Source organism: Sardina pilchardus, chromosome 8, assembly GCF_963854185.1.
Source record: "Sardina pilchardus chromosome 8, fSarPil1.1, whole genome shotgun sequence".
Taxonomy (NCBI): Eukaryota; Metazoa; Chordata; class Actinopteri; order Clupeiformes; family Clupeidae; genus Sardina; species Sardina pilchardus.
The window spans coordinates 34305339-34333315 of record NC_085001.1 but is presented as its reverse complement, the minus strand read 5'-3'; the positions used below and the strand labels follow the sequence as shown (position 1 = coordinate 34333315).

The 27977-nt window shown below is 40.6% G+C and overlaps 1 protein-coding gene across 1 annotated transcript; it reads left to right on the top strand.

The window, feature by feature from the left end:
• Nucleotides 1-267: 267 nt before the first annotated feature.
• On the top strand, nucleotides 268-26732 carry arid5a (AT-rich interactive domain 5A). The gene is made up of 7 exons (XM_062543738.1): nucleotides 268-340; nucleotides 2375-2463; nucleotides 15404-15569; nucleotides 15671-15723; nucleotides 19766-19863; nucleotides 21044-21203; nucleotides 22695-26732. Exons 1-7 carry the CDS (start codon nucleotides 337-339, stop codon nucleotides 23928-23930), a joined length of 1806 nt encoding a protein of 601 aa, XP_062399722.1. The 5' UTR covers nucleotides 268-336; the 3' UTR covers nucleotides 23931-26732.
• Nucleotides 26733-27977: the final 1245 nt, after the last annotated feature.

Sequence of the window (27977 nt, the reverse complement as noted above, 5' to 3'; positions counted from 1 at the left end):
AATAAAAATAATAGGTTGGTTATTTTGGCTAACCGTTTGAGGACTCATTTTATTTTGCTATACGGTAAGCAAATGGGCTAGTTCTGTGGTGTTCCGATGTCATAGCCTATAGTGCTAAAAATGATCAACAAGTCGCATGGTTCACATGGTTTTGGCAAGGAAGGAAACTACGCGGCGTAAAAGCTGTCCTCCAATGAGAAGTTGAAAAGACCAATCTCACACAGACTCAATGATTTCGAAAGTTCAGAAGCCATTGTGCGTGAGGATCTTGAGCATAACCTTCCTGACGCAGACGCAGCAAAGCCACAGCGGCTCCATCCATCAAATCCTTTGGCAATGGGTGAGTTTGATCCAGACAAAACGCATAGATTAGGCTACCTATAGACCGTGATTATTTACCATGATTTAAGTTAGGCTACTTCATAACATTGTTTCGAATTCCATGTGGGCTTAGTGTTAGAAAAATATATTTATCATTTAATCGTATCTAGGCTCAATAGTGGTAGGATAAGCGTACACATTACAGTGACACTGGAAGGCCTACACATGATGCAGTGCCTAAACAGTGTAACAAGCCTTCAAACTGACAGACTGGCTACGTCGGCTTCCATGTGTCAGTCAGCGACGTGCCGTTTTAGGCTACATGCCATTTTCTAAACATGTTTTTATGCCATCAGATTGTAGCCTACTGATTTCTATACCATAGTCAACATCGAACGCCATTAAATTGGGTAGACTCCACATTTTTGCCATTTATACACAAAATATTGTTCGTTTCAGAGAGATGAACTACTCTCACTCAAAACAGGAAATAAGCTGCTCTAAGGTCTCTCAGTAGCCTACCGCAAACGAACAATATCACATTTGTCATTGTGAAAATTGCCATTGGTACATATTTGGGGAAGTAATACATTTTGAGGGAACCAGGATGTCAAGTGACCAGTGATATTTTAAGCTGATGTGGTTGTCAAAGTGAGACATTGTACTTGAAAACAAATGAAGTGATAGACATGTGTAAACAGGATGCATAACTCAGCCTTTGCTCACATTATTGCTATCACCATCATTTCAGTGACTTGAAAATTAGGACAATTGTGAGTAGGCCTACATGTCCCCATATGAAGCTCATTTTTTGAAAATGCAGGCCTAATTCTTGCTCCATGTTGAAAATGAGTTGCATGAGTATGCTATAGGCTGTTACTGTGAATCTGCTTGCCATTCTCATAGGCCTCCAGCTTGTGAGAGCTAACACCCTGCAGCACATTGCATTGAATTCTTCTTGTGTTAACAGTGTAGTTCATAACACATTGCTGTGGTTATACTCTCTGTCAGGAAGTGGTGTTGTAAGCATGTGGTTTCATATTAGACTTGCCTGCTCCCCTAGACTTGTCTGTTTCTAATTGGTTCATTAATTTTCTTTATTTTGAAGAGATCTGAGTCAATACAAAATCTGTTTTTTAAACTCCCTTTTGTTTTTTATATTGCAGCTGACTGGTCTCTCATAATTAATCTACTCTGATTATCCAGACATTAAACTTAAGTTTTACTACCTTGTAAAGAGATTATGAGCTTCCTGATTCTTAATATCTAAAATTATTACAAACAACCTCGACAGTCATTTTCTGAGCATTACTATCATTGCAAAATGGAACAGCCCTTCTTGGTCTTTGTTCAAAGTGCATGGTGAACTGACATAAATCAAACACATGGGGCCACGTGGGAGAATCGGTTTTGAACGGACGCTTCTTTGCTTCATGAGAACATAAGACTTGGTGCAGTTAGTTGTTTTTGAGATCTTGCAGCCATGGTCCCACAACAAATGTATCTCTACTATCCCTTGTAGTTATATGCGTGTAATAATAGTGAATACATTTACAAATGGTTATAGGGTTTTGTTCAAGCAGGATGCACCAAATCATGATTTATTTATTTATTTTTAAAATAATTGTTCAACTTGATTTTATCTAAATGTTGTAGTGGACACTACGGACACAGTTCACCATTTCACCATACCGTTAATCCCTTAAATATGTTTTAAAGATGCTGTCTCTTTAAAGACACACTGCTGAATTGTTGTGACTATGTGCAGCGCCATGTTTAAGTCAGTTAGTTTTAGTATGAATGAATAAGCGACACACTGTTGCGTGGTCAACGAGATACACTCTCTACTTAGTTTATTGGGATTTCTACAATATTAAATGTTATTCAAATGTAATTTAGAACTTCAACATAATTTACTGGTGTTATGAAGTATTGGCATATTTTACTTCATTGATACTGATTTCATTATGATGTGTCTAACATGCTAGTTGCCATAAGTGCATAAAATGGAACCAATGAAGTGATATTGAATGTTCCCTGTGCCTCAATGCAGTGTCGGATCCTGGAGACAACTGTGCAGAGAACTCGGACTCAGTGGAGGTCTCTCAAGAAGTTGGAGCTATGGAGCCTTCTCCAAACAAGGTAGAAAGGAACTACGGCAATATGAAATAAACATATTGCTTAATAATGTAGTCTGTTCAGGTCAAGGTTGTCACTGCCTCTATTGTTTGAAACAGCTAATTGGTGGTGACATATTTGCATACAGTATATCCCTGCTGAACAAAACAGCCTGACCAGCTAAAGGTGGTTTTGACCAGCTTGTTAACCAGCTTGTTTGACCACCCTATGATGGTTGACCAGCTAGACCAGCAAAACTCTTGCGAAAACATACCTTCAGCTGGTTTACCCAGCTTACGATGGTAATTCAGCTGGTTTTGATTGTTGTACCACCTCAAGCTGGTCATTTTCATTGGTGTTGCTGGTCTACATTGCTAGTTTTTACTGGCCACGCCAGCTTATGTTGGTCATTCTAGAAAACCAGCTTGACCATCTTTGTCAAGCTTGACAGGCTGGTCACCAGCATGACCATCTTAAACCAGCTGTATCCCAAACGACAGGCTGGTCACACCAGCACGACCAGCTTCCTCAGATGGTCATGCAAGCATGTCTAGCTGGTGGCCTAACCAGCTACACCAGCAAAGACCAGCAATAGCTGGAAGAAAACCAGCAAAGACCAGCCAAAACCAGCTAAAACCAGCTACCAGCCACCAGCCTAAGCTGGTTTCTTGATGGGGTTTTTTTCAGCGGGGATGTGCCACAATGTGGGCATGAAATGAAATGAAAACAAGCCTTGCTGAAGGTAGAGTTCAAACTGTAGACGAGGCATTAACATTTAATTGTTGTAGCGGATCCTTAAAGATGTCCTGTCCCTATAGAAGAAGGATTTTACAGTTGTTATTGGTCATAATGCCTGAAGTGTTCCTAGGGTAAATTAAGTCAGGGATAATGGCTTCCTAGTTGTCCTGATATGTAAGGGATAATGTATAGAACGCTGGTCATTATCGGGAAAATAAGGACCGACAAGGCGAACCGGACCCCGACGCGAAGCGGAGGGGTCTTGTTTCGCCCTGAAGGTCCTTATTTTCCCGATAATGACCTGCGTTCTATACATTATCCCGCTTATTATACGGCTACTTGCCAACACGAGAAGAAACTTCCCACAATGTGTCTTAAGCAATGACTTAGCTACCGTTTTGTGGCTTCCGCTAACAAAACAAATAGTTCGCCACACAGATAGAACGTGACTGTTTGAGAGGTTGCTAGGTAACCTCTTACTAGCTGTCTTTCACTTTCAACGAAATTTCAACGCGGAGTGATATGAAAGACATGAATTAGAAGCACAAACTCCGTTGCCATTGACAGCGGTCATTATTTTTTTCAGAGGTCCTCTATCAAGAAATAATGACTGGTAGAACGTTGGGAAATCCCATTCATGTCAATGGGCCGTTCTACTTGCATTGTGAAGAGCCGTATAATAAATGGAATTAATGGATGAAGCAAAGTTAAAGATCTCCACAACACGATAGTGGAGTGTTCCAAGTCCATTAACTCTCTGAGGACCCTAAAGGCCGTTCTCTCACTTATCCCCTACCTGCCACTCATGTATGTAGGCTATAATCATGCATTTATAGCACACAAAGAAGACATGCAGTCTGGTTTAAAAAGAAGCTGACTTTAATTCATTGCACTACTTTGTTTGGTTGCTTACAGTGATAACAGTGGGTAGTTAGTTTCGACCAAAATGCCATGGCATGTTTCAACCTGTAGAGGGCGCGGAGAGCTATATCTCCAATACAAAATCATACGAAATGTTACTTTTCTTGGGAAACACGATTTTTGTCAATATTAACCCTGGTAATAGAGTAGGTCACCACTTATGAGTAATTTCAATCAATCAACAGCTCAAAAAATATTTTAGGGTGCAGTTACACTTTAACTCTTTGAATGCCGCACTGTTTTTGGAAGCTATGTCCCAGAGTGCCAAGCTAGATCATTTTTGACTATTTTTGTAGAGCCACAGCGTATTCTATGTTATAGTTATCGTCACATACTGGCTTATTTGAAAGGTGAGACTCTGAGCTCTCAGTGGGTGAAAACCTTTTATTTCTACGTGTCTCCATTCCTGAGAAATCCCAAGCTAAACAGTGGCTGGTTTTCATCAAAATCCCTGTTTGTCTTCTAGAAACGGAGATATAAGTCACTTTAAGACAGACGTACATTTCCTTAATGTTCACAGACTTTTTACGGAAGGGTTTTTTTTTTTGTTTTGCTGTCTGACTTCATATGTCCGTATATCTACCACCGGAACCTTTCTGCTGCCGACCTATGTTGCCGCCACAGCTGCTATGTGAATGCAATTGCGGACAAAATCTGCACTTGTCAGTGATAGGGCTGTAGTCAAGACCACCTTTGTCGAGTCCAAGACAAGTCCAAGACCAGGACCGGTCGAGACCAAGTCAAGACCGAGTCCAAAGAGGTTCAAGTCCAAGACAGACCGAGTCCAAAAGACTCGAGTCCGAGTCAAGACCGAGTCCAGGACAGAAAAAAACAAGTTGCATGCATGACAGTATAAAGACGATAATTTTGGGTTATTATTAATTTTGCTGATCTAAATACCCACCCAGGATTTGTAAGTATAACCATTCCCCTTAATATCACATACTTCCCTTGAATATTATAACATAATAAAGATGCCTGGACTCGGTCGAGACCAAGAACCATATTTGGCAAGACCGGTGGCCGAGACCGAGACAAGTCCAAGTCAGATACCAGCCGAGTCCGAGACAAGTCCGAGACCATAAAAAAACGGACTCGAGTACTACAGCCCTGGTCAGTGATGATCAAGGGAAGTGTTAGCCTACGTGTATTTAAAGCGCCCTATGTCAATGAACAGTTCGATCTCTTTAACACGCTGCAGGTAATGCAGCAAGGCTAGCTCTTCCATAGCCTACTCCCGGGGGCCGGGGTGATTCTTAAACTCTCTCCTCGATCCTCGATGCTCGGTCCCAAAGTTGAAAGTGGTTTAACTTTATGGTAATGAGCTATGACGCGGTTCAGCGACCAAACGACCAGCAACGAACATAGAATGCTACTACGTCAGAGCGGCCAAAGCATCCAAGCTTCCCACGGCGTCCTTGACAGGGCATCCGGTGCGATTTTGGAAGCTCAAGTCGCTCTTGGTCTGCGTTCACACCGCCGGCGACTTAAGCTTCCAAAGATTCTGGAAGTCATTAATTTTCAATGGAAGCCGGCTTCTCTCAGCTGCCAGCAGCGACCAATCCGTCAGTGTCGCGTTTTGTGCGTCTTGAGCGACTAGAGAAAGTTGAGTCGCAGAAAGTCGCAGAGCGGCCAAAGCATCCAAGCAAATCCAAGCTTCCCACGACGTCCTTGACAGGGCTGTCCAGAGCGATTTTGGAAGCTCAAGTCGCTCTTGGTCTGAATGCACAGTAAGGCTGGTCGCATATGGCTGGTCGGCGGTCGGCATTCAGCTATGAACACGTCCGGAGGGCGTCGCCTCGGAGGGCTGCTCGCTGGAGCAGCAGGGCCCGGTCGACAGCGCTGATTGGCTAGTCAGCAGGCGAGGCAATGAGCTGATTGGCTCTACACAAACACTGTCAAAACCATGCCAAATTCGCTGATTGGCTCCTTTTTGGCACGTCAAAACACTGCCATAATTCGTGTCTGTAAAAAAGTTTTGTAGCTTCAGAGATCCAGTTCGCACACGACAGATAGATCTCGCACTTCTCCCAATTGCTCGTTCAAACTAAATCCCTGTGGACAAATGTTTTTCACAAGTGCACAAAATATTTCTGCAGGTATGCATTTTTTAAGATAAATTAATTCCACAGCTACAAAACGGTTCTACATTTGTGCAAATCATATCCTCGAAGACAAATATTTTTTGCTCATGCACAAATTATTTCTACAAGTACAAAGTTTCCGTGCACAAGCATAAATGATTTTTACAGTTGCAAAACTCTATGTGAATATCTTTTCACGAAATCTTTATGGCATGGTTTTGACTCCATAACAATGACCTGGGAGGTCACAGAGCCGGTACTGGTCAGCTCAGGCCATTTAGAGTGTAAATCATACACTACGATCAAGAACTGCTGAGAGTGGGGGGCACTGTGGATCTCGCCACATCTGTCTTTTGACCGCAGCAATTACAAAAACAAAAAAAAATCTTTTCACTCTGAATTTATAATTCACTGTGCATGACTTGAATTGCATAGGCCCCGATGTTACATGGTGGATTGTGGTGGGCGAACCACGGAGAGTCTGTCCATCCGACCTGGAGGTGGCAGAGCGGCACATTTTTGCAAAGTGTTTTTTTTCTTCCACGACATGTTTGGTCATTAGCTGGACAGTGCTGGGCTCTGGTGGCGTGTGTTTGATCCACAGTCACCGCAGGAAAGCTGCCTTTGACGCTGACATGGCCCTTGTTGTCTTGTGAGATGCATGACTGGCATCTGGAGTTGTGTCTTGCACATCCAAACTAGTGCTAGATGGCTGCTGCTGTTGCTGCTCATGTGGCTGTGCACTTATGCGTACTGCTTGGCTTAATGATGATTCTGTCCGTGTAAATTTGGCTGCACAGTCAGCTGCACTTTCAATGAAATGCAATGGCAACAGCCCTAGCAAGTGTTCAATCATATGATTCGAGTAGCAACATCTCCCTGATTTTAGACTGTGTAGTGTGCTCAATCAGTTGATCACGTATCATCTCGTCTGTCAATGCGCCAAATTTACAATGGCTAGCTAACCCTTTCAGGTTGGAGACTGATGGACGGATTCACCTGGGAGTTGATGTCGTTGCCTAAACATAAACCGTCTCAATAAAGCACTTTGTGGGGCAGCAAACTGGTCTTATAAAAGTTTCACTGTCTCTGCATAGTCTGCATTTGTAACGTTGCCAGTTAACGTTTCCAGTAGGCCTACACGTTGTCCCTCAACTCCTAAACAGTGCCTCAGCAATGCTGTTTTCCGAACTGCACTCACGTCGGCTAGTCCCGCAACTTGAAGGTACGTTTCAAAAGACTGATGCCAGCAATTCCATGATTTTTATTCCATATACCATGGAAGTGCGAGGAATGGAGATAGAGGAGGAAGAGAAAATTCAGCCATCCTTGACGCTGAACGAGAGGTTGATGCAAGCAACTCACTTTACTTTTTCAAAACCGAAACTAACAATTTCAGACCAAAGCAGCTGCAAATAGAAAAGGCTTAAAACACTTCAGCTGTAACGTTATTTGATGTCAAAGTGGTGCCAAAATTCAATAGGGTTCAATGGAATTGCTAGGTGGAATGTCTTCTATTTAGCATCAGATCCGCCATAGTGTCTACACTTTCCAAACATTCGCCCGGCCCCCTTGGCTAATTAGCTGAAGGTAACCCTCCAAATCCTTACCCCCTGATATAAACAGTATGCGATTGGCTGACTCGCATCCTAGGAAGCTGAGTGAAAGGCGCTCTCAGTCATTCACTACTCTGATAATTGAATTACACAGCGACCGAAGGAATTGGAAGGACCAAGAAGTGGAAAGGGGAATCAGTTCAGTTCGTTCATATTTTTTTTTTTTTGGGGGCCTTTTTGCCTTTATTATGATAGGACAGTGAAGAGGTAGACAGGAAACAAGTGGGAGAGAGAGATGGGGTGGGATCGGGATATGACCGCAGGCCGGACTCGAACCTGGGTCCCCGTGGGCACTCGGACCCGCAAATGGTATGGACGCTGTAGCCTGCTGTGCCACAGCGCCCCCCCAGTTCGTTCATATTAAAGACACGTTCGATCAAACTGATTAGTTTGTGACCAACCCACCTCTATCAGGGATTTCTAACATTATCCTACTTCGTGTAAACTTTACAAACTGACAATAAACCACATAAATTGCTGTAGCCTACATAAATTGCCACATTCTTCTGACTATTTTTGATGTTTGTAGGCGTTGCTACTACTGTTTACCACAGCCACTGATTTTGAAACTGTAGCGTCATTCCCTCTCGTCACTGACCCATTCTCCTTGTCTGCGGGAAATGTTCAGTACATTATTGTTTGTCAGACAGTATCTTACTTAAAGGAGATGCTAGGTGGGTGTGGCAGGCTTCATCTTCGGACCAAGCCTCAGAAAGAGCATTGAATACGATTCTGAATATCTGAAAGTGTTCGCCCGTCAAAAGCAATCAAAATGGGTTGCGAATAAGTCAATTGGCCGGGAAAAGGAAGGGGTCTTATATCCCAGCCAATCCTACCTGTAAGTTGACATGAAACTTGCTATAAGGGCTTAGTGGCTGGCAACTCTTGCTATGCTGCATGGCACCCTGCTGCTTGGGAGGGGCTTTTAAGGGAATAGGAAATAACACTGGTTCATTGAATGTTACACGCAAAATACGTCCAGGATTAATTAAGAAACTCACAGGAGGCTTACAATTTTTGTTATGATTTTTAGAGATAAATCAATAATTAGCTTTATAACTTATGTTAAAGGAACCGTATATAGGATTTTGGCCAAAATTAGTACTGCAATTACTTTCAAAATACTGTAGAGCGGTGGAGCCTATCTCCTCAGAGTCACGGTTGCCAGCTAGGCCTGGATCCAGGAACGTTGGCTGCTACAGCTTCAATGTCAAGTGCTAATGTTGTTTTCCTCAGCGTCTCAGCATAATGACAGAGAAACGGACTCTGATGATGCATTGCTAACGTTAGCAATGACTACTCACCATTTCTCAAACAATTCCTTACCCTACCTTTTCAATTCGATGACCCACCTTCTCCATATGCGCTAGGGCTGTAGTCAAGACCACCTTTGTCGAGTCCAAGACAAGTCCAAGACCAGGACCGGTCGAGACCAAGTCAAGACCGAGTCCAAAGAGGTTCAAGTCCAAGACAGACCGAGTCCAAAAGACTCGAGTCCGAGTCAAGACCGAGTCCAGGACAGAAAAAAACAAGTTGCATGCATGACAGTATAAAGACGATAATTTTGGGTTATTATTAATTTTGCTGATCTAAATACCCACCCAGGATTTGTAAGTATAACCATTCCCCTTAATATCACATACTTCCCTTGAATATTATAACATAATAAAGATGCCTGGACTCGGTCGAGACCAAGAACCATATTTGGCAAGACCGGTGGCCGAGACCGAGACAAGTCCAAGTCAGATACCAGCCGAGTCCGAGACAAGTCCGAGACCATAAAAAAACGGACTCGAGTCCGAGTCCGGACTCGAGTACTACAGCCCTGATATGCGCTAACGTAACGTTACTTTGCACGAACATGCATAACTTTGTTCGACTAATATTTTGAAATGTCCATTTAATGTAGTTTTGGCTAATGTACAAACATAGATGAATCCTACCTGTCCAGGAGAAAATAAACAACATTGACGTCTGTCTTAAAATTCTTCTCCGTTTTCAGCCGTCTCAATCTCCTGTATAAAATTCATTTTTTTATTTCGGACGTACAGTATGTCAGATTCATAACGAGGTCTTTTAGGTTTCATAACGTTAGACATTTTTTTATCCGACACGTTTAGCTGCAGCTGTGGTAACTAGCAGAACATGGATGCCGAAACACTAGGCTACTGACTTCGTGATAAGTAGATAGTTGTAGGGCGGCGCATCAGATCAAAACTCAACATGACAACATCAACATCAGTTGAGGGCTGCAACTTCACTTTTAAATGGCAATATCCTGGCCGGACTACTGTCAGTGATATAAGTTCTTGAAATGAGCATGATTTCTTAATTTTCTAGTGATATATCAGGGCCATTTTATGATTAACTTAAATACATTCCTAACATAGCCTACAGTTCCTTTAAGTTAGCTATGCTAATGTTAGCTATGTCAAGCTAGTAACCATAACTGATTATTGATCACCAACTAACTCACATAACCTTGCTAAAAACTATGTAACACTAATTCAATTAACTATACTAACATCTTTCAGAAATATATATCTTGATGTGACTTTTCCCTTAGCCAGTTCGAGTTTTTTTTTATCAGAAATGATCAGCTTCAGTCAATAGCTTATCAAAGTCCAAGGAGGTCCGTGTGGGTATTGATCACCAGAAGGGCAGTGCCTCCCTTGGTTCCTTCCTCCAAACTGTTTAAGTCTACAATAGGTTGACCTGCTTGTTATGTCCCATTCCCTTTAAAAGCCAAGATCAACTTTGAGAGAGCAAAATCGCAGCAGACGAGCAGAACTCAGCAGATCTTACAGAGTTGGAATGCCCCTCAGTGGTTATTTTCTGTTTTTTCCTCGCTGCCTGCACTGCTCTCAGCTGTTGAACTTGTTAATGCAGACACAATTTGTGTGTGTGAAGTTAATGTGAAATAATATAATTTTCTCATGAAGATGTTTTATGGAACTCAAGACTTTTGACACGTGTATAGCGGCACAGCGGCAAACCATTCGTATGCTGCGTGAGCCATTAAATAATGGGTATAGAGCACAGCGGTCCTGTTACCGGATTGTATCTGTTGGGACATTCAGCTTCAATGAAGATGGTGGACCGAGAATAGTAGATGGTCAGAGATGGTCATATTTGCAGATAAATGTAATTTGCGATTAAATGAAATTTGCGAAGTTAAATAGTGAAATAGACACGGCACAGTCTAAAAAGCACAATTTTGTAACCCCAACACACATCTGAGGTTATTAGTGAGCCAATTATTTAATGGTAGCAAGTAGCTAGCTACCCATGGTTTTGCTAGCAAACAATTATAACCGGTTGTTAATCAGTCAACAATCTTGCTATAATGCCTCTGTTAATAAAGACACACCCTCACGTCGGCCAGACCCACAGGCAAGCATTGCAGCAAAAGAGCTGCCTGGGTGGAACGTCAGCTTTCTACCACAAATCTGTTAAGCACAAAATCATTTCCTGTTTTTCATTATAACCTTAATGAAAATAGTCTCTTGCATGGCCTAGTTCTGTGAGTGTCATTGTTCTTGATGCATAAACCGACAAACCGCCATAATGAGTAATGAGTTTCAACCCAATGCCCTGCATGAATCTGATATTATGGATACTGTGTCAATGGATGGCAATGTTTTTAGATATATTTCATTCAATAGTACATTTTTGTATGTATTATTACTGATATTCATATACCATAGAAACATAATTGTTTTAGTAGTGAAGTTAGAGTAACTGTTTTCTCTCTACCCAATTCTCTTTAAGCATTTCAAAACACAAAGGGGTTTCTCTAGAACAACCATTTTCATATGCACAGATGTTCGAAACTGACACAGTCCAACACATTTCTGGTAATGGCAGAAAAGTTTGTGCAATGTCACTGAAATGCTTTGAATTTCCAAGACATGCTGAGGGGTTGAAAGCCTGGTGGTTTTGTGGTGAGGACTTGCATTGTGATAGCATCTGCCCTAGCACACCACTAACAATCATAATGAGAATCTTATTGACACATTGACATCAACAGTTCCTACACACTTTGAATGTGATGGAAATTTAGAATGGCCTTTTAACTGACACTCTTGTCTGCAAACAGCATAAGTAATATTGGGCCTGTGGTTCAAAACTAGAGGTGGGAGTTTTGTATTTGGACAGCTACTTCCTGTTTGAAACCTGCAAGGTACATTTTGCACTTTTCCTCTACCCTGTTGTGGTCTAGAAATTACTCAAATAAATATCACCCATCAACTGTAATGAATTTATTTTATCACAATAACAGCATTCCAGTTTACAGTGAAATTCCAGAAAACAATGTAATATAATAAAACAATATAATAAAAGTGTATTTTCTACAGTTTTTGCTGAATATGTTGCCTATGCCAGTTATGCTAGAGACTGGTCATCACAGAGTAGATGTATTGACTATTTCATATTCACACATCAGTCAACAATGAATGGAATACTGACTTGGGGGATTGGCTCTTCCTGTGAGCAAGTGTAGATACATTTTGGTGTTCGGCTGTCTAGCTTTCATGAGAAAAACAGTCAACTTTGTGACTCAGTCAGGGCTATCCCAAGCAAAGACATCTTCATGTTTACTCACTTCCACTGCACTATTTCTCAGAAACGAGTGACCACACACAGGAACATAGTTCAGTGTGAAACTGAATGTGTGTGTGTGGGTGCCTGTGTTTGTGTGCACATAACTTGATTCACTACACATTACAATTAATCAGTCAAAGTAAAAGTTCAGATCAGACCAAATTATTAAAAAATATCATGAGGAGTGCATACTTAGGAGTGCATAACTTGAGTTTTTAAATGGACTTCACAGGGATATACTATAGCCTGGGAGGGTGGTATGGGTCATATGGGTCACTTGACCTTCTCCATCACATAAAGGTCCACATTTCTGCCTCAGCTCTCCTATTCATGAAAGCCTCATTGCCGTATGCCAGGAGAAAATAGGCAGTCAAAGAATGTCTCAACATGCACAGTATGTGTCACTTCCTATCAGAAAACTACAGAGATATGCAACACACAACACCTCATTATTACACTCTTTGACAAAGGCTAAAACTTAAACACATAGTAGTGTAGTCAGTAATAGCATTTGTATAGTTGAGATGCTGCTCTCTTCAGGGCTTGAGGTCCAATTGCTCTCTATAGACTTTATTGTTGCTTAAACAGGTTTACTAGATAAAGTTCATCAGAACAACATGGACAAATGAGGCTTCAACAGGCAGCTACAGTGCTACACTCCAGGGCCATACACTCCATTGTTGTTTACAGTTTAGGTATGCTATAACTAGAAAAGCACTCCGAGAGCACAGACCTCTGCCTGCATTGTTCTTTCTAGGTTGTCATACATTTGAACTAAACTATTAAGATCGCCACCACGTGGCCATACCATGCCACTACACCACTAAGCTAAACACATAAACGCCTTTGGAATCCCGACATTTAATCGTTTTTTCCTTGGGTCATGTCCGACCTTCCCTGAAAATGTCATCGAAATCTATCCATCACTTTTTGAGTTATCTTGCTAACAAACAGACAGACAAACTGAACTGAACTGGGGTGCGTTTTGTGATAACGATGGATAGATGCACTTACGAGGGTTTTCTACGATTCATCTTAAGATCGTTCGTTTGGTTTTTCCGACTGTTTCCCGAACATGCTCGTAGCGTGAACGTGCGTGCAGTGCTCTTAAGATGCTCTTAAGGGGAGCTGTCCATGTTAATGGTTCTGAAATATCCCCTAATTTGATGGTAATGTCAGGCTGAACTTCTTATCTATACAGTAGCCAACATTAATTACTGCAACATCAATACAAAAAAAGAAAACCTTTGACATCTGCATGTAGCATCCCAAGTAGGCTATATACCACACACAGGCATACATAATTGTTATTATTTAACATTAGATTGTTGCCCCTTGTTTACAGTATGTCTAGGCTACTGTATTAGGCTTCGGCTAGCTTACTCCTACATCGTTCATGCCAGTTCTTTGCTAACCTACTTGTGAGAGCACGGTGTGCTGCTTGTGCAATAACATTTCAAGGTGTCACTTAAGCAGACGTTTGAAGAAAGAGATTGATAAGAAAATTAGGAAATGTGTAGGCTTAAATAGCATAGCCAAGCTTTCTCTGTTTTTACCTCATAGGCCTAATACAAGATAGCCTACACAACTACATTAATGGCAAACTTTATAGCAACGTCTCGTTTCATAATTTATTAGTAGGCTATTTTTGTCCGCTTTTAATCACATCATTATCTCCATTGAATGAACGCTATTTTGCACGCTAAAATCTGAATCATCAAGTAAATACAATAAAGAATGTAGCCTAACGTAAGTTGGATAATTATATTCTTAGCTGTAATCCCCTTGCATATCCTGCTGGTGACTCCACTGAGGCATACGCGTCAAGGCGCTCTTAGTCAGTAACGAGAACCCTGGAGCACTCGTAGATCTACAAGTGTTTTCACGATGCTCTTAAAGGGATAGTTCGGGTTTTAAGACACGAAGTTATATGGGTTCCCTGTCAGCAACGTTGTGCATCAGCACTGACTTACCCCGCAACAGCGTCCTGTGAGCCGAGATCCAGCCGGTTTTTGATGCTGAAGAAAGTAGTCCGGCAAGTTTCTGGGGTCACGAAAGTAAAGTGTTTTTCTTCTCAAAACCATATGCGTTCAAAAGAGTGATATATTTGCACCACAAAAACGTTGTCCAGGAAAAATTCAAACCTCGTTATCACTTACTTATTTTTCGCGATTCCTATCACTGCGCGCTACTGACAGCTGGACAACGTTTTTGTGGTGCAAATATATCACTCTGTTGAATGCATATGGTTTTGAGAAGAAAAACACTTTACTTTCGTGACCCCAGAAACTTGCCGGACTACTTTCTTCAGCATCAAAAACGATCAAAAACCGGCTGGATCTCGGCTCACAGGACGCTGTCGGGGGGTAAGTCAGTGCTGATGCACAACGTTGCTGACAGGGAACCCATATAACTTCGTGTCTTAAAACCCGAACTATCCCTTTAAGTTACGATGGTTTCGAGAAACAGTCGGAAAACCTTAAGACGTTCGTATGAGGGACTTTACGATCATCTTAGGCTTACGATGCTTTCGGGGAACGCACACCTGAACAGTTTTGTGATCTTTTCAGTCTTAACTAACCCTTTCATTTCCCAACTTCAACCCAGACCTCTACATTTTCTCCAGCTCCAAAGAAATGCTATGCTAACACATGCATCTTGTCAGTATTTGTATCTGATGCCTGCTTAAATTATGCCTGCCAAACAGTAAAAATGTAAATGTCAGTGTTCTGAACTTGAATGCATAAAGATTGAAAATAAATTTCTCTCAGGCTTCTCAGACATAATAAAATGAATCTGCCGGGAAAGTAGAATCTTTCAATTGGTGGCTTTCCTGACCCATGATCACTTTGCCAAGTTTTATTACGAAAAATGTAATTGAATAATCCTGCAGACAAACACATGTAACTTTTAAAATGTACGCTAAACTATGATAAAGACAATATTAGCTGCACTTCTGTAAACATTAAGTATGACAATGCTCATGTAACTTTTTTGAAGGACACCAGAGGGCCTGAGACACTTGACCTTAGCCATACAACAGAGATGACCTTGAGCCCTGACCAGTTAGAGGCAGAGGAGAGGGCTTTTGTTGATAATCTTTATCGTTTCATGAAAGACCGAGGTACACCAATTGAAAGAATACCACATCTTGGATTTAAACAAAGTGAGTAATGTGCCATCTCAAATAAGTATTTTTGTCATGAAGCTTATGGTTTCAATTCCTTTTGATCTTAGTGGTTCTCACTTTTTGCTTTCTGTCTACAGTTAATCTGTGGAAAATCTACAAAGCAGTCGAGGCCCTTGGGGGATATGACTCTGTAAGTATCAGTTTTATACTTAGTAGGACAGTTACTCCTTAATTGCACATAACGTGTATTAGGCAGGCATTTTGTCAATAATGTGTGAAGTATGTATTTGCTATAGTTCCATCTACAACTTTCAATATTTTATACAATAAACAGTTTTCTTTGTAATCTGGAAAAATAACCGAGGTCAAGTATATTTACAGACACAGTCTCTTTGCGTCGCTGGCACTTCCTTACATGGAAAAAAAGCTTTGGTTTGTGAAGTGCACACACAGCAACATGGTGACCGTTTTTGACCACAATGAGAGCAGGATGTCCATTTCTTAATGTATGTGTATGACATGGTAGGCTTCAAAGGCTGTAAACTCTTTCAAACCTCTTGTTCCTCTAAACAAAGATTCTCATCTGAGGCTATGTGTAACTGAAAAAGTAATAGAATCTTGCTCTTGTTCTTTTTTACAAATAAGAATGGCTTGGTGTTATGAGTTTGAAATGTAACAATACATTACAGTGTATTTGATTGGCCAGTGAGTTGTGGAGATGGGTATGCAGGAGACTCATTTATACTATGACATTTTAGAAGAAATATTTAAAATGAATTAATAGTATGGTAGTTATGATCAGGTTACGTGCTTCACATTTTTGTTTGTACTCAAAATATCGGATTATGTTGGATAACTGGATAACTGTTGCTATTATTTCCTAAACTTAAAAGCACCTTGATAACTGGAAAATTAAAGGAATAATTCGGTACTTTACACTTTAAGCCCGTTTTCTGTATTGCCTAGCATGAAAACGAGTGTTTGACACTGAAATCTCGATGATTGAGCCTGTTTGTGGAATTTGGCAGCTTTAGAATGGAGCTCTGTATGGCTTAACATTGCTCCCTTTGTGCATGGTCTATTCTGTCCTTAAAACACCCTGTTTTTAAAAATGTGCAGCTCACCGAGTGGTTACTGGTCTTCAACGATCTTCTATGGCAAGTTTCGCAGTGAAATTCAAATTCTGTTGTGTTATATTAGGCACACATGGTTGTGACGTATCTGAAAAAGTACTTCCAGGATTTCGTAAATCCCTGATAAAAGATGACGGAAGCTGTATTTCGCTGCTAAACTTGCTATAGAAGATCGTTGAAGACCAGTAACCACTCGGTGAGCTGCACATTTTTAAAAACAAACGTTTAGGGGTGTTTTAAGGTGTGTTCATCTATTTAAAAACACCTATGCAAAAGTGGCACATATGGTTATATTCTAAAGGTCCTCCACAATAATTATATGAGACTAAAGTAACTATGAGACTAATGTAATAAAATTACTTTTTAATCATAATTCAGTGTAAACACAACTATTTAAAAAAAGATTTTCAAAGGACAAAGGTCAAAGGTCAAAAACACACTATGAATATATCGAGCTAAGACTTTTGAAGTTTTTACCTTGAAAACAATGGTGTTAGCTCCATATAAGTAAAAAGAACATTACAAAATGTTTTGTAGTTTTACTACAAATTGGAAAAAAGTCAGACTAAATGTGCCACTTAGTGTGTCTCTTTCAAATGCAAATTAGGTTGAATGGGCTTTTAGAATAGACCTCTGAAGTTCGCCTACAAAAAGGAACCAAAGCTGCCATCTTTGCCCATATAAGGAGATCCGGGAGTTAATTGAAGCTAACTGCCTATGGCAAGTTGCATTGTAAGTTAGCTCTGGGGTAGCAAAGATCAAAGTGTGCCGTCTTCACCTACCGGCAGTGGACAAAACTGTCTAGCGAAAAACGTCTGCATTTCCAATGTCATCATCCCCAGGTGAGTTTAACAGGTGCGATAATTGAAAATCCCCATGTTATTTTCCCATAGAAAAAATCTCAAGATACCGGATCTCCTTATTTGGGCAAAGATGGTAGCTTTTTTGTAGGCGAACTTCAGAGGTCTATGGGCCATCTGCAGGTGAGAGGACTGAAATCCTAGGATTTTTACCTCTGCCAAGGAGGTTATGTTTTCATCGGGGACCGGTGTATGTTTGTTTGTCTGTCTGTCTGTCTGTTTGTTTGTCTGTCTGTTTGTTAGCAAGATAACGCAAAAAGTGATGGATGGATTTCGATGAAATTTTCAGGGAAGGTCTGAAATGACCCAAGGAAGACACCATTACATTTTGGAAGTGATATGGATACCAGATTCTTTTCAATTAAATGATTCTTTATTAACATTGCGCGATAAGGCTGTTATTTCTTCCCCCATAGACTTGGATGGCGATTGTGATGTCATAATGGCCTAAGCAGCTGCGCTCGTTAAGCTCCCAGAGTAGTTCCCGGGCTAATCAGAACACCTGTGAATCCAATGAGCCAATTTCACAGTGTCCAGGTGTCTGGCCTAGTTGATGTTAATGATGCCTTAATTGGCAGGGTAAAACATCTTCCTGTTTCTGTCTTTCCTATTCATGGGTTTCAAGCACCATGCAGTCTGCATTGATAATCAAGGTGCTTGATTGTATACACCTGTGGAAAGGGACCTGATGAAACCCATGAATAGACTGAGCTGTTCCAGAGGAAGTTAGTTTACACAGTGGCGAGCTTCTAAGCATACAATCTGGCTCTCCCTGGACTACACATCCTGTTGAAGTCTGTCAAAATAAAAGTCACAGCCATATCTCATGCTTTGCGCATTATATCTCTAGAACAGCTTGAAGAAAGGTGATTGCATAAAAGTGTTTATTATTTTTGGTGCAAACCACAAATTTGGGGGGAACTAAGGTGCTTGGCGGAGGTCTGCGTTCTCGGAGTGCTTAGTCTTTTATTGTTTTTACAAAGTGCCATTGATACATTCTCTCTTAAAACATATATATTTGGAAACTAGTTGATTAAGGTGCTGTGTCCACCAAACGCGTTTTTTACAGCCAGAGCGCCCACAACCTCCTCCTCTCGGCGCTTCGATAAGTGTTTATTGTTGCTAAGTTACCAAAACCAGATACGGTTTATAACGAGAAGTGCCATTGACGAGCCCGGCGCTGTTCAAAAAGTTGAACAGATTTCAACTTTGAGCGCTCTGAGCGCTGCGACAAAAAAGGTCGGCGCCGACCGTTTTTTTCCGCCGAGGGCGCTCAGCGCTGTGAGTGCTGAGCTACATAGACTTAACATTGAAAACTGTCGCCGTCGGCGCAAAAAACGCGTTTGGTGGACACAGCACCTAAAGGTTTATAATGGTGTCACTTATATGTTTCTAGGACAAAAACTAGCAGAGATTGAGATGTGTGTTGGAACAGTTTTTCAAATCCCCAGGGGGGGATTTAGACTCCAGAGGGTTAAAGTGTAAAATACCGAACTATTCCTTTAAGTGCAAAAACTATGCAATTATAAAAATAAAAATATACATAAACTAGAAAAGCACTCAGAGAGCGCAGACCTCCGCCTGTATTGTTCTTCCTAGGTTGTCATACATTTGAACCTAAACTATTCAGATCGCCACCACATGGCCATACCATGCCATTACACCTCTAAGCGAAACACATAAACAGCTCTGGAATCCCGACGGTGATGCGTATCCCTCCCAAAATTTAATCGTTTCTTCCTTGGGTAATTTCTGACCTTCCCTGAAAATTTCAGTGAAATCCATGCTTCACTTTTTGAGTTATGGGTATTCCTACATTGTGTTACTTTAAATGTAGAACCAGAATGCCTCGTGACATCCATACTTTGTGATGTATTGTTATATCTCATCTAGATAATCTACTACAGTAATTTCCTGTATATAAGCCGCATTGTGTATAAGCAGCAGGACAGTGTTTTATGCAAGTTATATTAATATTAATTGCCCCCTTGTATCAACCTCATAGCGGAAGAAATTTTGCCAAATCAATGTATTAGCCGCGGCTTATAGTCGGGAAATTACGGTATAGACATAAAACAGAGTCAATAACATGTTCCTCAAGCACGGAAATAAGACATCTAGAGAAAATGGCATAGCGCCAAACCTTCCTATGTATTATAGAGACTATTTCTTTGAATGTTTATGAGGCAGACAGAGCAAGATGTGCTTTTGTAATCACTTCTGTGGATTGTCCAAACAGGTGACAGCACGGCGGTTGTGGAAGAATGTATATGATGAACTAGGAGGAAGTCCAGGGAGTACGAGTGCAGCTACTTGTACCCGTAAACACTATGAGAGGTAAGCTAAAATAATTAAGTGTGTCCATAAGAGGAACAGCAGGGGTGATACCCCCATTAAAAAAAACAGCATGACCAGCTTAAGGTGGTTTGCTGGTTGCATGATCAGCTTTTTAATCAGCTTGTTTGACCACCCTATGATGGTTGACCAGCTAGACCAGGAAAACTCTTGCGAAAACATACCTTCAGCTGGTTTACCCAGATTACGATAGTAATTCAGATGGGTTTGCTTGTCGTACCACCTCAAGCTGGTCATTGTATTTGGTGTTGCTGGTCTACATTGCTGTTTTTTACTGGCCATGCCAGCTTATGTTGGTCATTCTAGCAAACCAGCATGACCATCTTACACCAACAAGGTCAAGCTTGGAAGGCTGGTCACCAGTATCAGCTTCCTCAGATGGTCACGCCAGCATGTCCACCTCGTGGCCTAACCAACTACACCAGCAAATACCAGCAATAGCTGGAAGAACATCAGCAGAGACCAGCTAAAACTAGAAAAGCACTCAGAGAGTGCAGACAACCGCCTGTATTGTCCTTCCTAGGTTGTCATACATTTGAACCTAAACTAATCAGAGCGCCACCACGTGGCCATACCATGCCATTACACCACCAAGCGAAAAACATAAACGCCTCCAGAATCCTGTGATACGAATTACTCGTACGAAATAGTTTCTGACCCTTCCTGAAAATTTCATCAAATCCATCCATCACTTTTTGAGTTATCTTGCTAACAAACAGACAAACAGACAAACAAACAAACCCTGATGAAAACATAACCTCCTTGGCGGAGGTAACCAGCTACCAGCATAAGCTGGTTTCTTGGTGTTTTGGTCAGTAGGGACCAATGACTTGACCCACACACTGGTTAATTGGTTAACTGGTTAACTGTTAATTAATTAATTGATGTTAAAATAAAGTTTGTCAAATTTCACAACATTTGGCTAAATTCAAACATTGTAAATGTGTTGTTGCACATGTTTAATTTGAGTCAAATCGCAATGCAAAAAAAATGTGATGTGTTTTTATTCAATTGAATTGTTAACTGGCATCAAGGACTAATGACTGTAAATACTCCATAATCTTGCTGCTTAATGGGTTATTTCAAATGTGATCAAATTCAAATGTATCATCTAATTTTTACTTTGCACTGCTACTGGTGGTGTCTATTGGACTATCTACAGGCTTGTTCTACCTTTTGAAAGACAGCTGAGAGGAGAGGAATATAAACCCCTTCCTCCATCTAAACCTCGAAAACTGTATAAGAAGAGTCCGGACATTAAGAGTGTCAAACCTGAGGCCAAGAGGAGGAGGAAACTGATTGAGACGGAAGAAAAGACTAAGGTGCCTAGTAGATATTCTCCTGGAATTCACTTGTTGCAGACAAATTAGACATCATACGTCTATCCAAACCTCGAAAACTGAAAAAAGATTGTATAGTGCAAAAGAATGTCTTATGTCTACGTAGCTCCATTCGTTACTTCAGAAATTCAGTTAAAAGAAGAAAGTGTTACATAATAAATGTGTAATCACACTCAATCAAAGTCAAAGACAAGTTAAAGGGATATTCCGCCATTTTTGGAAATACGCTCATTTTCCACCTCCCCTCGAGCAAAACAATCGATATTTACCTTGTTCCTGTTCATCCAGCCATTCTGTGAGTCTGGCGATACAACTTTCAGCTTCAGCCTAGCGTAGATCATTGAATCGGATTAGACCATTAGCTTCTCGCCTGCTAGCTTCATGTTTAAAAGTGACTAAGATTTCTGGTAATTTTCCCATTTAAAACGTGTCTCCTCTCAAGTTAGAAAGTGCAATAAGACCAACTGAAAATGAAACCTGGCGTTTTTCTAGGCTGATTTGACATGGAACTACACTCTCATCTGGCGTAATAATCAAGGCAACTTGCAAACTACTGGCACTACTACTGCTTGTTGTCTATGGGGACTATTTTCAGATGCTGCGTACGATATCACTGCGCCTATGGTACGTTTGCAAGTTGCCTTGAGTGGCCAGTGGCTATAGTGGCAAAACCAGTGTGTGCATCTTTTACCAATATATTTAATATTTAAACTTTGCATTTTCCCATCCAAACAACATCAAACTTGGCACTGCACTGTACCAACATCAATTTGACAAATAGTTGGACAGATATTCGTATAACACACAAAGACAGACATACATACATACAGACATTCTTAATTAACACTTAGGTCCGGGGCCTTTTCAGGCACTTTGAGGCAGTCAGCTATACCTTGAGATTTTTAAGTTTTTCATCTACTGTAACTACAGTAAAAACATCTATGCAAAAGTGCCACATAAGGTTATATTCTAGAGGTCCTCCTCAATAATTATATGAGAGTAAAGTGGATTTAATGAAATTACTGTTTATTATAATTCAGTGTAAACAACTATTTTAAAAAGATGATTTTCAAATGTCAGAAGTCAAAGGTCAAAAACACACTATAAATATGTCGAGCTACAGTAAGACTTTTGAAGTTTGCTACAAATTGGAAAAAAGTCAAGACTAAATGGGTCACTTCGTGAGTGTCTCTGTCAAATGTAAATTAAGGTGAATGGGCTTTTTGAATGGGCCTGCTGCAGGTGAGAGGATTTTCTTTTATTGTTTTTACAAAGTGCCATTGATACATCCTCTTTTAAAACATATATATTTGGAAACTAGTTGATTAAAGGTTTCTAATGGTGTCACTTATATGTTTCTAGGACAAAAATTTGCCGAGATTGAGATGTGTGTTTGGAAGAGTTTTTTAAATCCCCATCTTGTATTTAATTGTGTTCATGTTAAATTGAAACAGACGCTATTTCTTTCCTCAGGAAATAGCTCATCATGGCCATCTGTGTAAACCAGGAACATGCCCTCACTCTAGTCACTGGGCAGTTTATCAGGACCAACCCCAGCGAGATTGCCCAGAATCCCAAAACAAGTTTGGGGACCATCAGACAACTGCCCTTGTGGTCCATGAATCTCACCAGGACATCTCTGCTCCTGTGCCAGTAGGTTCCACAGGGGTAATTTCACCTTTGGAGAAAAAGAAGCTTCTGGCACAAGCAAGCCTGTGTTTCCTGCAGAGTCCAAAAGCAGAAGACAGCTCAAGAAGGCCAACTGTTATCCAGTGCTCTCCAACCCCTGGTTGTTCACTGCCAGGCAGGAGCCATAACTCTTCAGATGGTTCCCCACTACCTCTCTCCTCGCCCTCTGTCACATGCTCTCGCAGCCCTTCACCTAACTCTGTTTCATCTGAGGAATGCTTAGTAATGACTGAACCCATCATCTTATCTACAGACACAAAGAAAAGCACACTGTCAAACCTTGCTGTTACCCTCTCTACTCCTCCCTATTCAGCACCCAGCTTTCCAGCATTATGCAAACCTCGAAGCTGTTACCCCACACATCTGGGCAACCTTCAATTGCACCATTACCAAGATATTCTTCAGGCAAGCCCAAAACAATCTAACAACACCACTGCAAGTAAAAACTACAGAGCTGCGTACACCTGGAGCCCTGAAATCCAGGGGGGGAGTTCTCAGCCCCCTATTCTGAAGCCCTGGGTGTCCTCAGCTTCTAGTTTCACAAAAGTGATGCCGAAATCCAAGGATGTTTTCTCTCCAGTGGCCCTCCATCCTTTTCACAAAGCCTTGCCTCCAACTCATGAGCCAACAAATAAAATATATATAAGAAACGGTCAGGAATTCAGTCAATCCCCCAAGAAACCTCGAGGGCCTTTGCATTTCATAGACAAAAAAGACAAAGCTGTGCATGTCTTGCCAAAACCGCTACCCAGCGTACAGTATATACAACATTCTGCCATAGTTCCTCAAGTACCTTACCGGGGGTCTGAGAACCATCTGAAGTGTCTACAAGGTCAAAATTCAGTTCATTGTCCAACCCATCTGCCAATGCCTCAACTGAACCCACACCAACCACATCTATTGCCAGCTGTTACTAGCTTCTCTACCCCATATGACTTTTCTCTTCAATCATACTACAGCCTGCCATTCTGGCCATCCCCTACTGGTCTGTATCCATATCCATCCAATACAAGACTCTGAAAATACAGTAAATTGTCCTACGAAAGGCATATCAGAGGAGATGTTGGACTGCTTTACATGTTTCTGTGATTGTTCAGAAGATTTTCTAAAATCTCACACAGACTATTGTTATTTTAGGTTTGATCATTACTCCATCCTGACAATCAGAGACTACCTAATTTACCCATTTTGGGAATGGTGGATTGAACCCATTTCCATCTTTCCAGCATGCATCAAGGCAAATATATGTTGTTTTAATACAGGACAAAAGACTGCATTGGATTATCATTCTCACTCAGGGTTGTCATATTGGTATCAAGCATGAAAAAAGTGGTATCATGCCACAAAATGTCTACAACATTAGTCCTGTATTATAAAATGTCATCAACACAGTGTGTGTCTTATGTGAATAACACTGGCAGCTACAGTGGGGAGAAAATGTATTTGATACCATGCTAAAGTTGCCTAAAAAGAGGAATATAAAATAGATAAGACAATAAATCTTAATGTCTTAATAAAAAAAAATAGTAAAAATAAAACCGCTAGTACACCAATTTTCTTTGTGATTGAAGAATGTATCGTAAATAATTAAATGTTCTTCCTAAATGCTAGGGGTAAGGAAGTATTTGACCCCCGATGTCACCCTAAGGGAATTTAACACATAGGGTTAACATAGGGGCAGGCAGATTTTTATTTTTTAAGGCCAGCTATTTCATGGATCCAGGATAGTTCCCTTGGCCGTTGGAATTAAAATAGCCCCACATCATCACATACCCTTCACCTCGGCGGTTTGATTTGTACTCATTTTTTTAATTAAGGCATTAAGATCAATTGTCAAATGATGTTTTTATATTCCTGTTTTAGCATGGTATCAAATACATGTGCTCCCCACTGTATCTGGATCTGCGCGGTGTACGGTCGTATGCAAGAGAATTTCCTGTGTGTGTGTATTCACACGAAATTAGCCTTCCATAACTTCCCAACTCAACTTCATTAAAGCAATAGTTCGGAATTTTGGACATAGGACCTCATTTCCAACTCAGTCTGGGTGATATAGGTCGGTGAAGACCATTTTCAGTGAATTTCTGCCCTTCCTATGACTTGCAGCGTTCATCTCGCGCTAATCTGGTGCCAAGATAACGCAAGTCAACGGTAACATCCAGCCTGCCACTGAAAACACTCCACAGAACACCCGAAACAAATACATTTTAACGTCAGACTATCGATGCACATGCCTAGTGTTGATAGAACCATGTTAGAAATAAAACGAACCTTGCATCACATTGCAATAGCCTACTTTGTTCCCTGTATGGCAGTGGCGGATTGATATTGAGAAACTAGTCCCTCAAAATGTAATAAATCATTGAGTTGCAAGGTTAGTTTTATTTCTAAAATTATTCTATCAACACGGACATGTATATCGATAGTCCGACGATTTAATTGACTTGTCTCGGGTGTGCGGTGAAGTGAGTAAGACTGTTGTTGATGTCAGACTGATGTTACCGTAGAAATGTGTTAGCTCAAAACCAGCGTTAGCAAATGGGGACGCTGGAACTGAAGGAAGGGGCTAAACGCGATAAAAACGGTCTCCACCGACCTATATCACCTCGGTAGAGTTGGAAATGAGGTCCTATGTCCAAAATTCCGAACTATTCCTTTAACTTTAATTCTATTTACATTGAATTTACATTTCAAAAACAAACACGGGAAATACTCCTCGAATGAAACTCCACTGAGTTTTCACACACTCATCTTTTTCACTTTCCTCACCATCACTCACATCATTTTTAAAAATCTCTTGGTTTTGACAGTCTATGCAAGTGCAGGCTGGGGTGCATGGCAGTCCATTTCGAGTAGGCCTACAGGCACAGAGTTTTTTTTCATACTTGTTCTTATGGCAGCCACATTTGACAAAGACCAAGAGCATCTCCCTTCAGACACCACTCAAGATCAACTGGGGAAGGCAGCTCAAGTTTTGCTTTAGTGCTGGACTTCCATACGTAGGTCAAATAGTTTTTAAAGGAGGAGGAAGAGGAAGAAATGCAGCTGGTGATGGTGGAAGCTTTTCATATTATTTTGGTGAAATGCCTTCTTGGGAGCAGATTGGGGAGGCAGGTTTACGGGGATAAGCAAACAAAAAAGGAAAAAGCTTTTTTACATCCAAATTCATCATGGTGTAGGCCCTTGTAGTGGGCCTATACTGTAAATTAGGCTGTAAATGATGATGTCATAAAAATGTGAAAAAGGAGGGTACAAATTTGAAGACGAAGTGAAATGTCTGTTGTGATTTCTCAATTTCAGCAACCAAAAAAAATAAATCAAATTTAACATCCAAATCCAGAGAGTATACACAAGACTGAGTACTAGCATAACTCCTCTCCTATCAATATAAGCTAAGAATGCACACTCCTAATGGAAAAAAATAGATCAAGATTTTCATGTCAATACATATTAAGACTGCAATACATAAAGGCAGTGATTACACTTTTGAATCAAAGAAAGCATTAGCCTATAGGCCTAGATTAAGAAATGGCTAGGCTAATATAACTTTCCCTACTAAAAAGGGGGTCTGTTTATCCTTTAAAACTCTCAGGTCAGAAAACTGAAGAAACCATCGGATTTCAATAGAGGGGATGCATGGCGGGCAGGTGCATGTGTGGTCAACAACCATTGACATTTCGGAATCTAACAAAGCACTGACATGAGGTGTGCTTGTCAATGTACATGTGTGTGCTATTTGTTTTTGCATGTTTTCATTGGAAGCACTGGCTCAGTTCTTGTTGGGCATGATGTTTTACATTGATGACAGCCACTAAGGTGGCATTACACCACAAACATGTAGGATACAGTGATACACTTTCAAGTTATTAGTTAATGGCATACATTTTGTGATATTGAGTGCAATGCAGATAACAGTTGGTGGTTGTATTAAAAATCTATCTAATATTTAGAAAAGTTTCAGACCAATTAACCAACGTCTGGCGCACACTTCCTATTTGGCCAGCTGGTGGCATTAGACCAGGTTAGCCATTTGAGCATATGGATACCATCAGATTTATATTAACTAATATTTTGTTAATAGATTTCAAAAACTATTCTGACTTTGGCCAGCTGATGGCACTACGACACAGGCATATTTAGTGCCCTATATATAGGGCACTAGGCATATTGGGTGTTTAGATATCATATACACCTAATCTGACTTATCTGATTGTGATATCCAACAGAAGTGAAGAAAAAAACACATCCCTTCTCTTGCCAATCATCTAAATGAATGAAAGGTAACCGAAACCTAAGCCAGGCAAAGGTTTCCTCAAGAGTCTTCAGCATTCAAAGTACCTTAATGGCACTCTTGCACATTCTTCAACAGTTTGCAGTGGTTTTTACTGATAATGTGACTGAGTAAAGAGTTGACGGGGAAAAAAAATACCAGGAAAAACTTGCCAGTTACTAGTCACTGTTTTGGGACAGTCACATCAGACAATCACATGGGATCCTTTAGTCCACTTTGCATCGTTGTTATCCTTTTTTCATGCCAGCCAGTAACTTGGAAATATTTGGAAAGCAGACAAGACAAGCAAGTATAGGACGTGTAAAAAAAAACATGGTATCAGTTTATTTTAAGGATGATCAAGCATCAAGTACTTTTAATTATTTTTCAACTGTTCATTTCTTGATTTTTAGCACAAGCTATGACATTTGGATGTATCCTTGTATCGTAAGTTACGTGAGCCTACCTTTCTTGTTTGGTCAATCCCATGATGCGTTGTGTCCTGATCTATTTTTAGTATTTTGACCAATAAGAGTCATGTACGATTTAATAACAAAATGAAAACTAATTTTATAAAGCCCATTTTATAGGGTTTTTATAGCACTCTAAGTCATATGGAAAAAATAGCCAAGCCATTTTTCAACATAAATAACTTTTTAAAAAGGCATCTCAGGGTGTATTATAAAATGATTGATACGTGTATGGTGTGGCTCCTTTGAGATTGCAAATAGTAATGACAAAAGATATTTTTGTACAAAAAGGGCGACACAACAACAGCATACACCAATACAACCAGA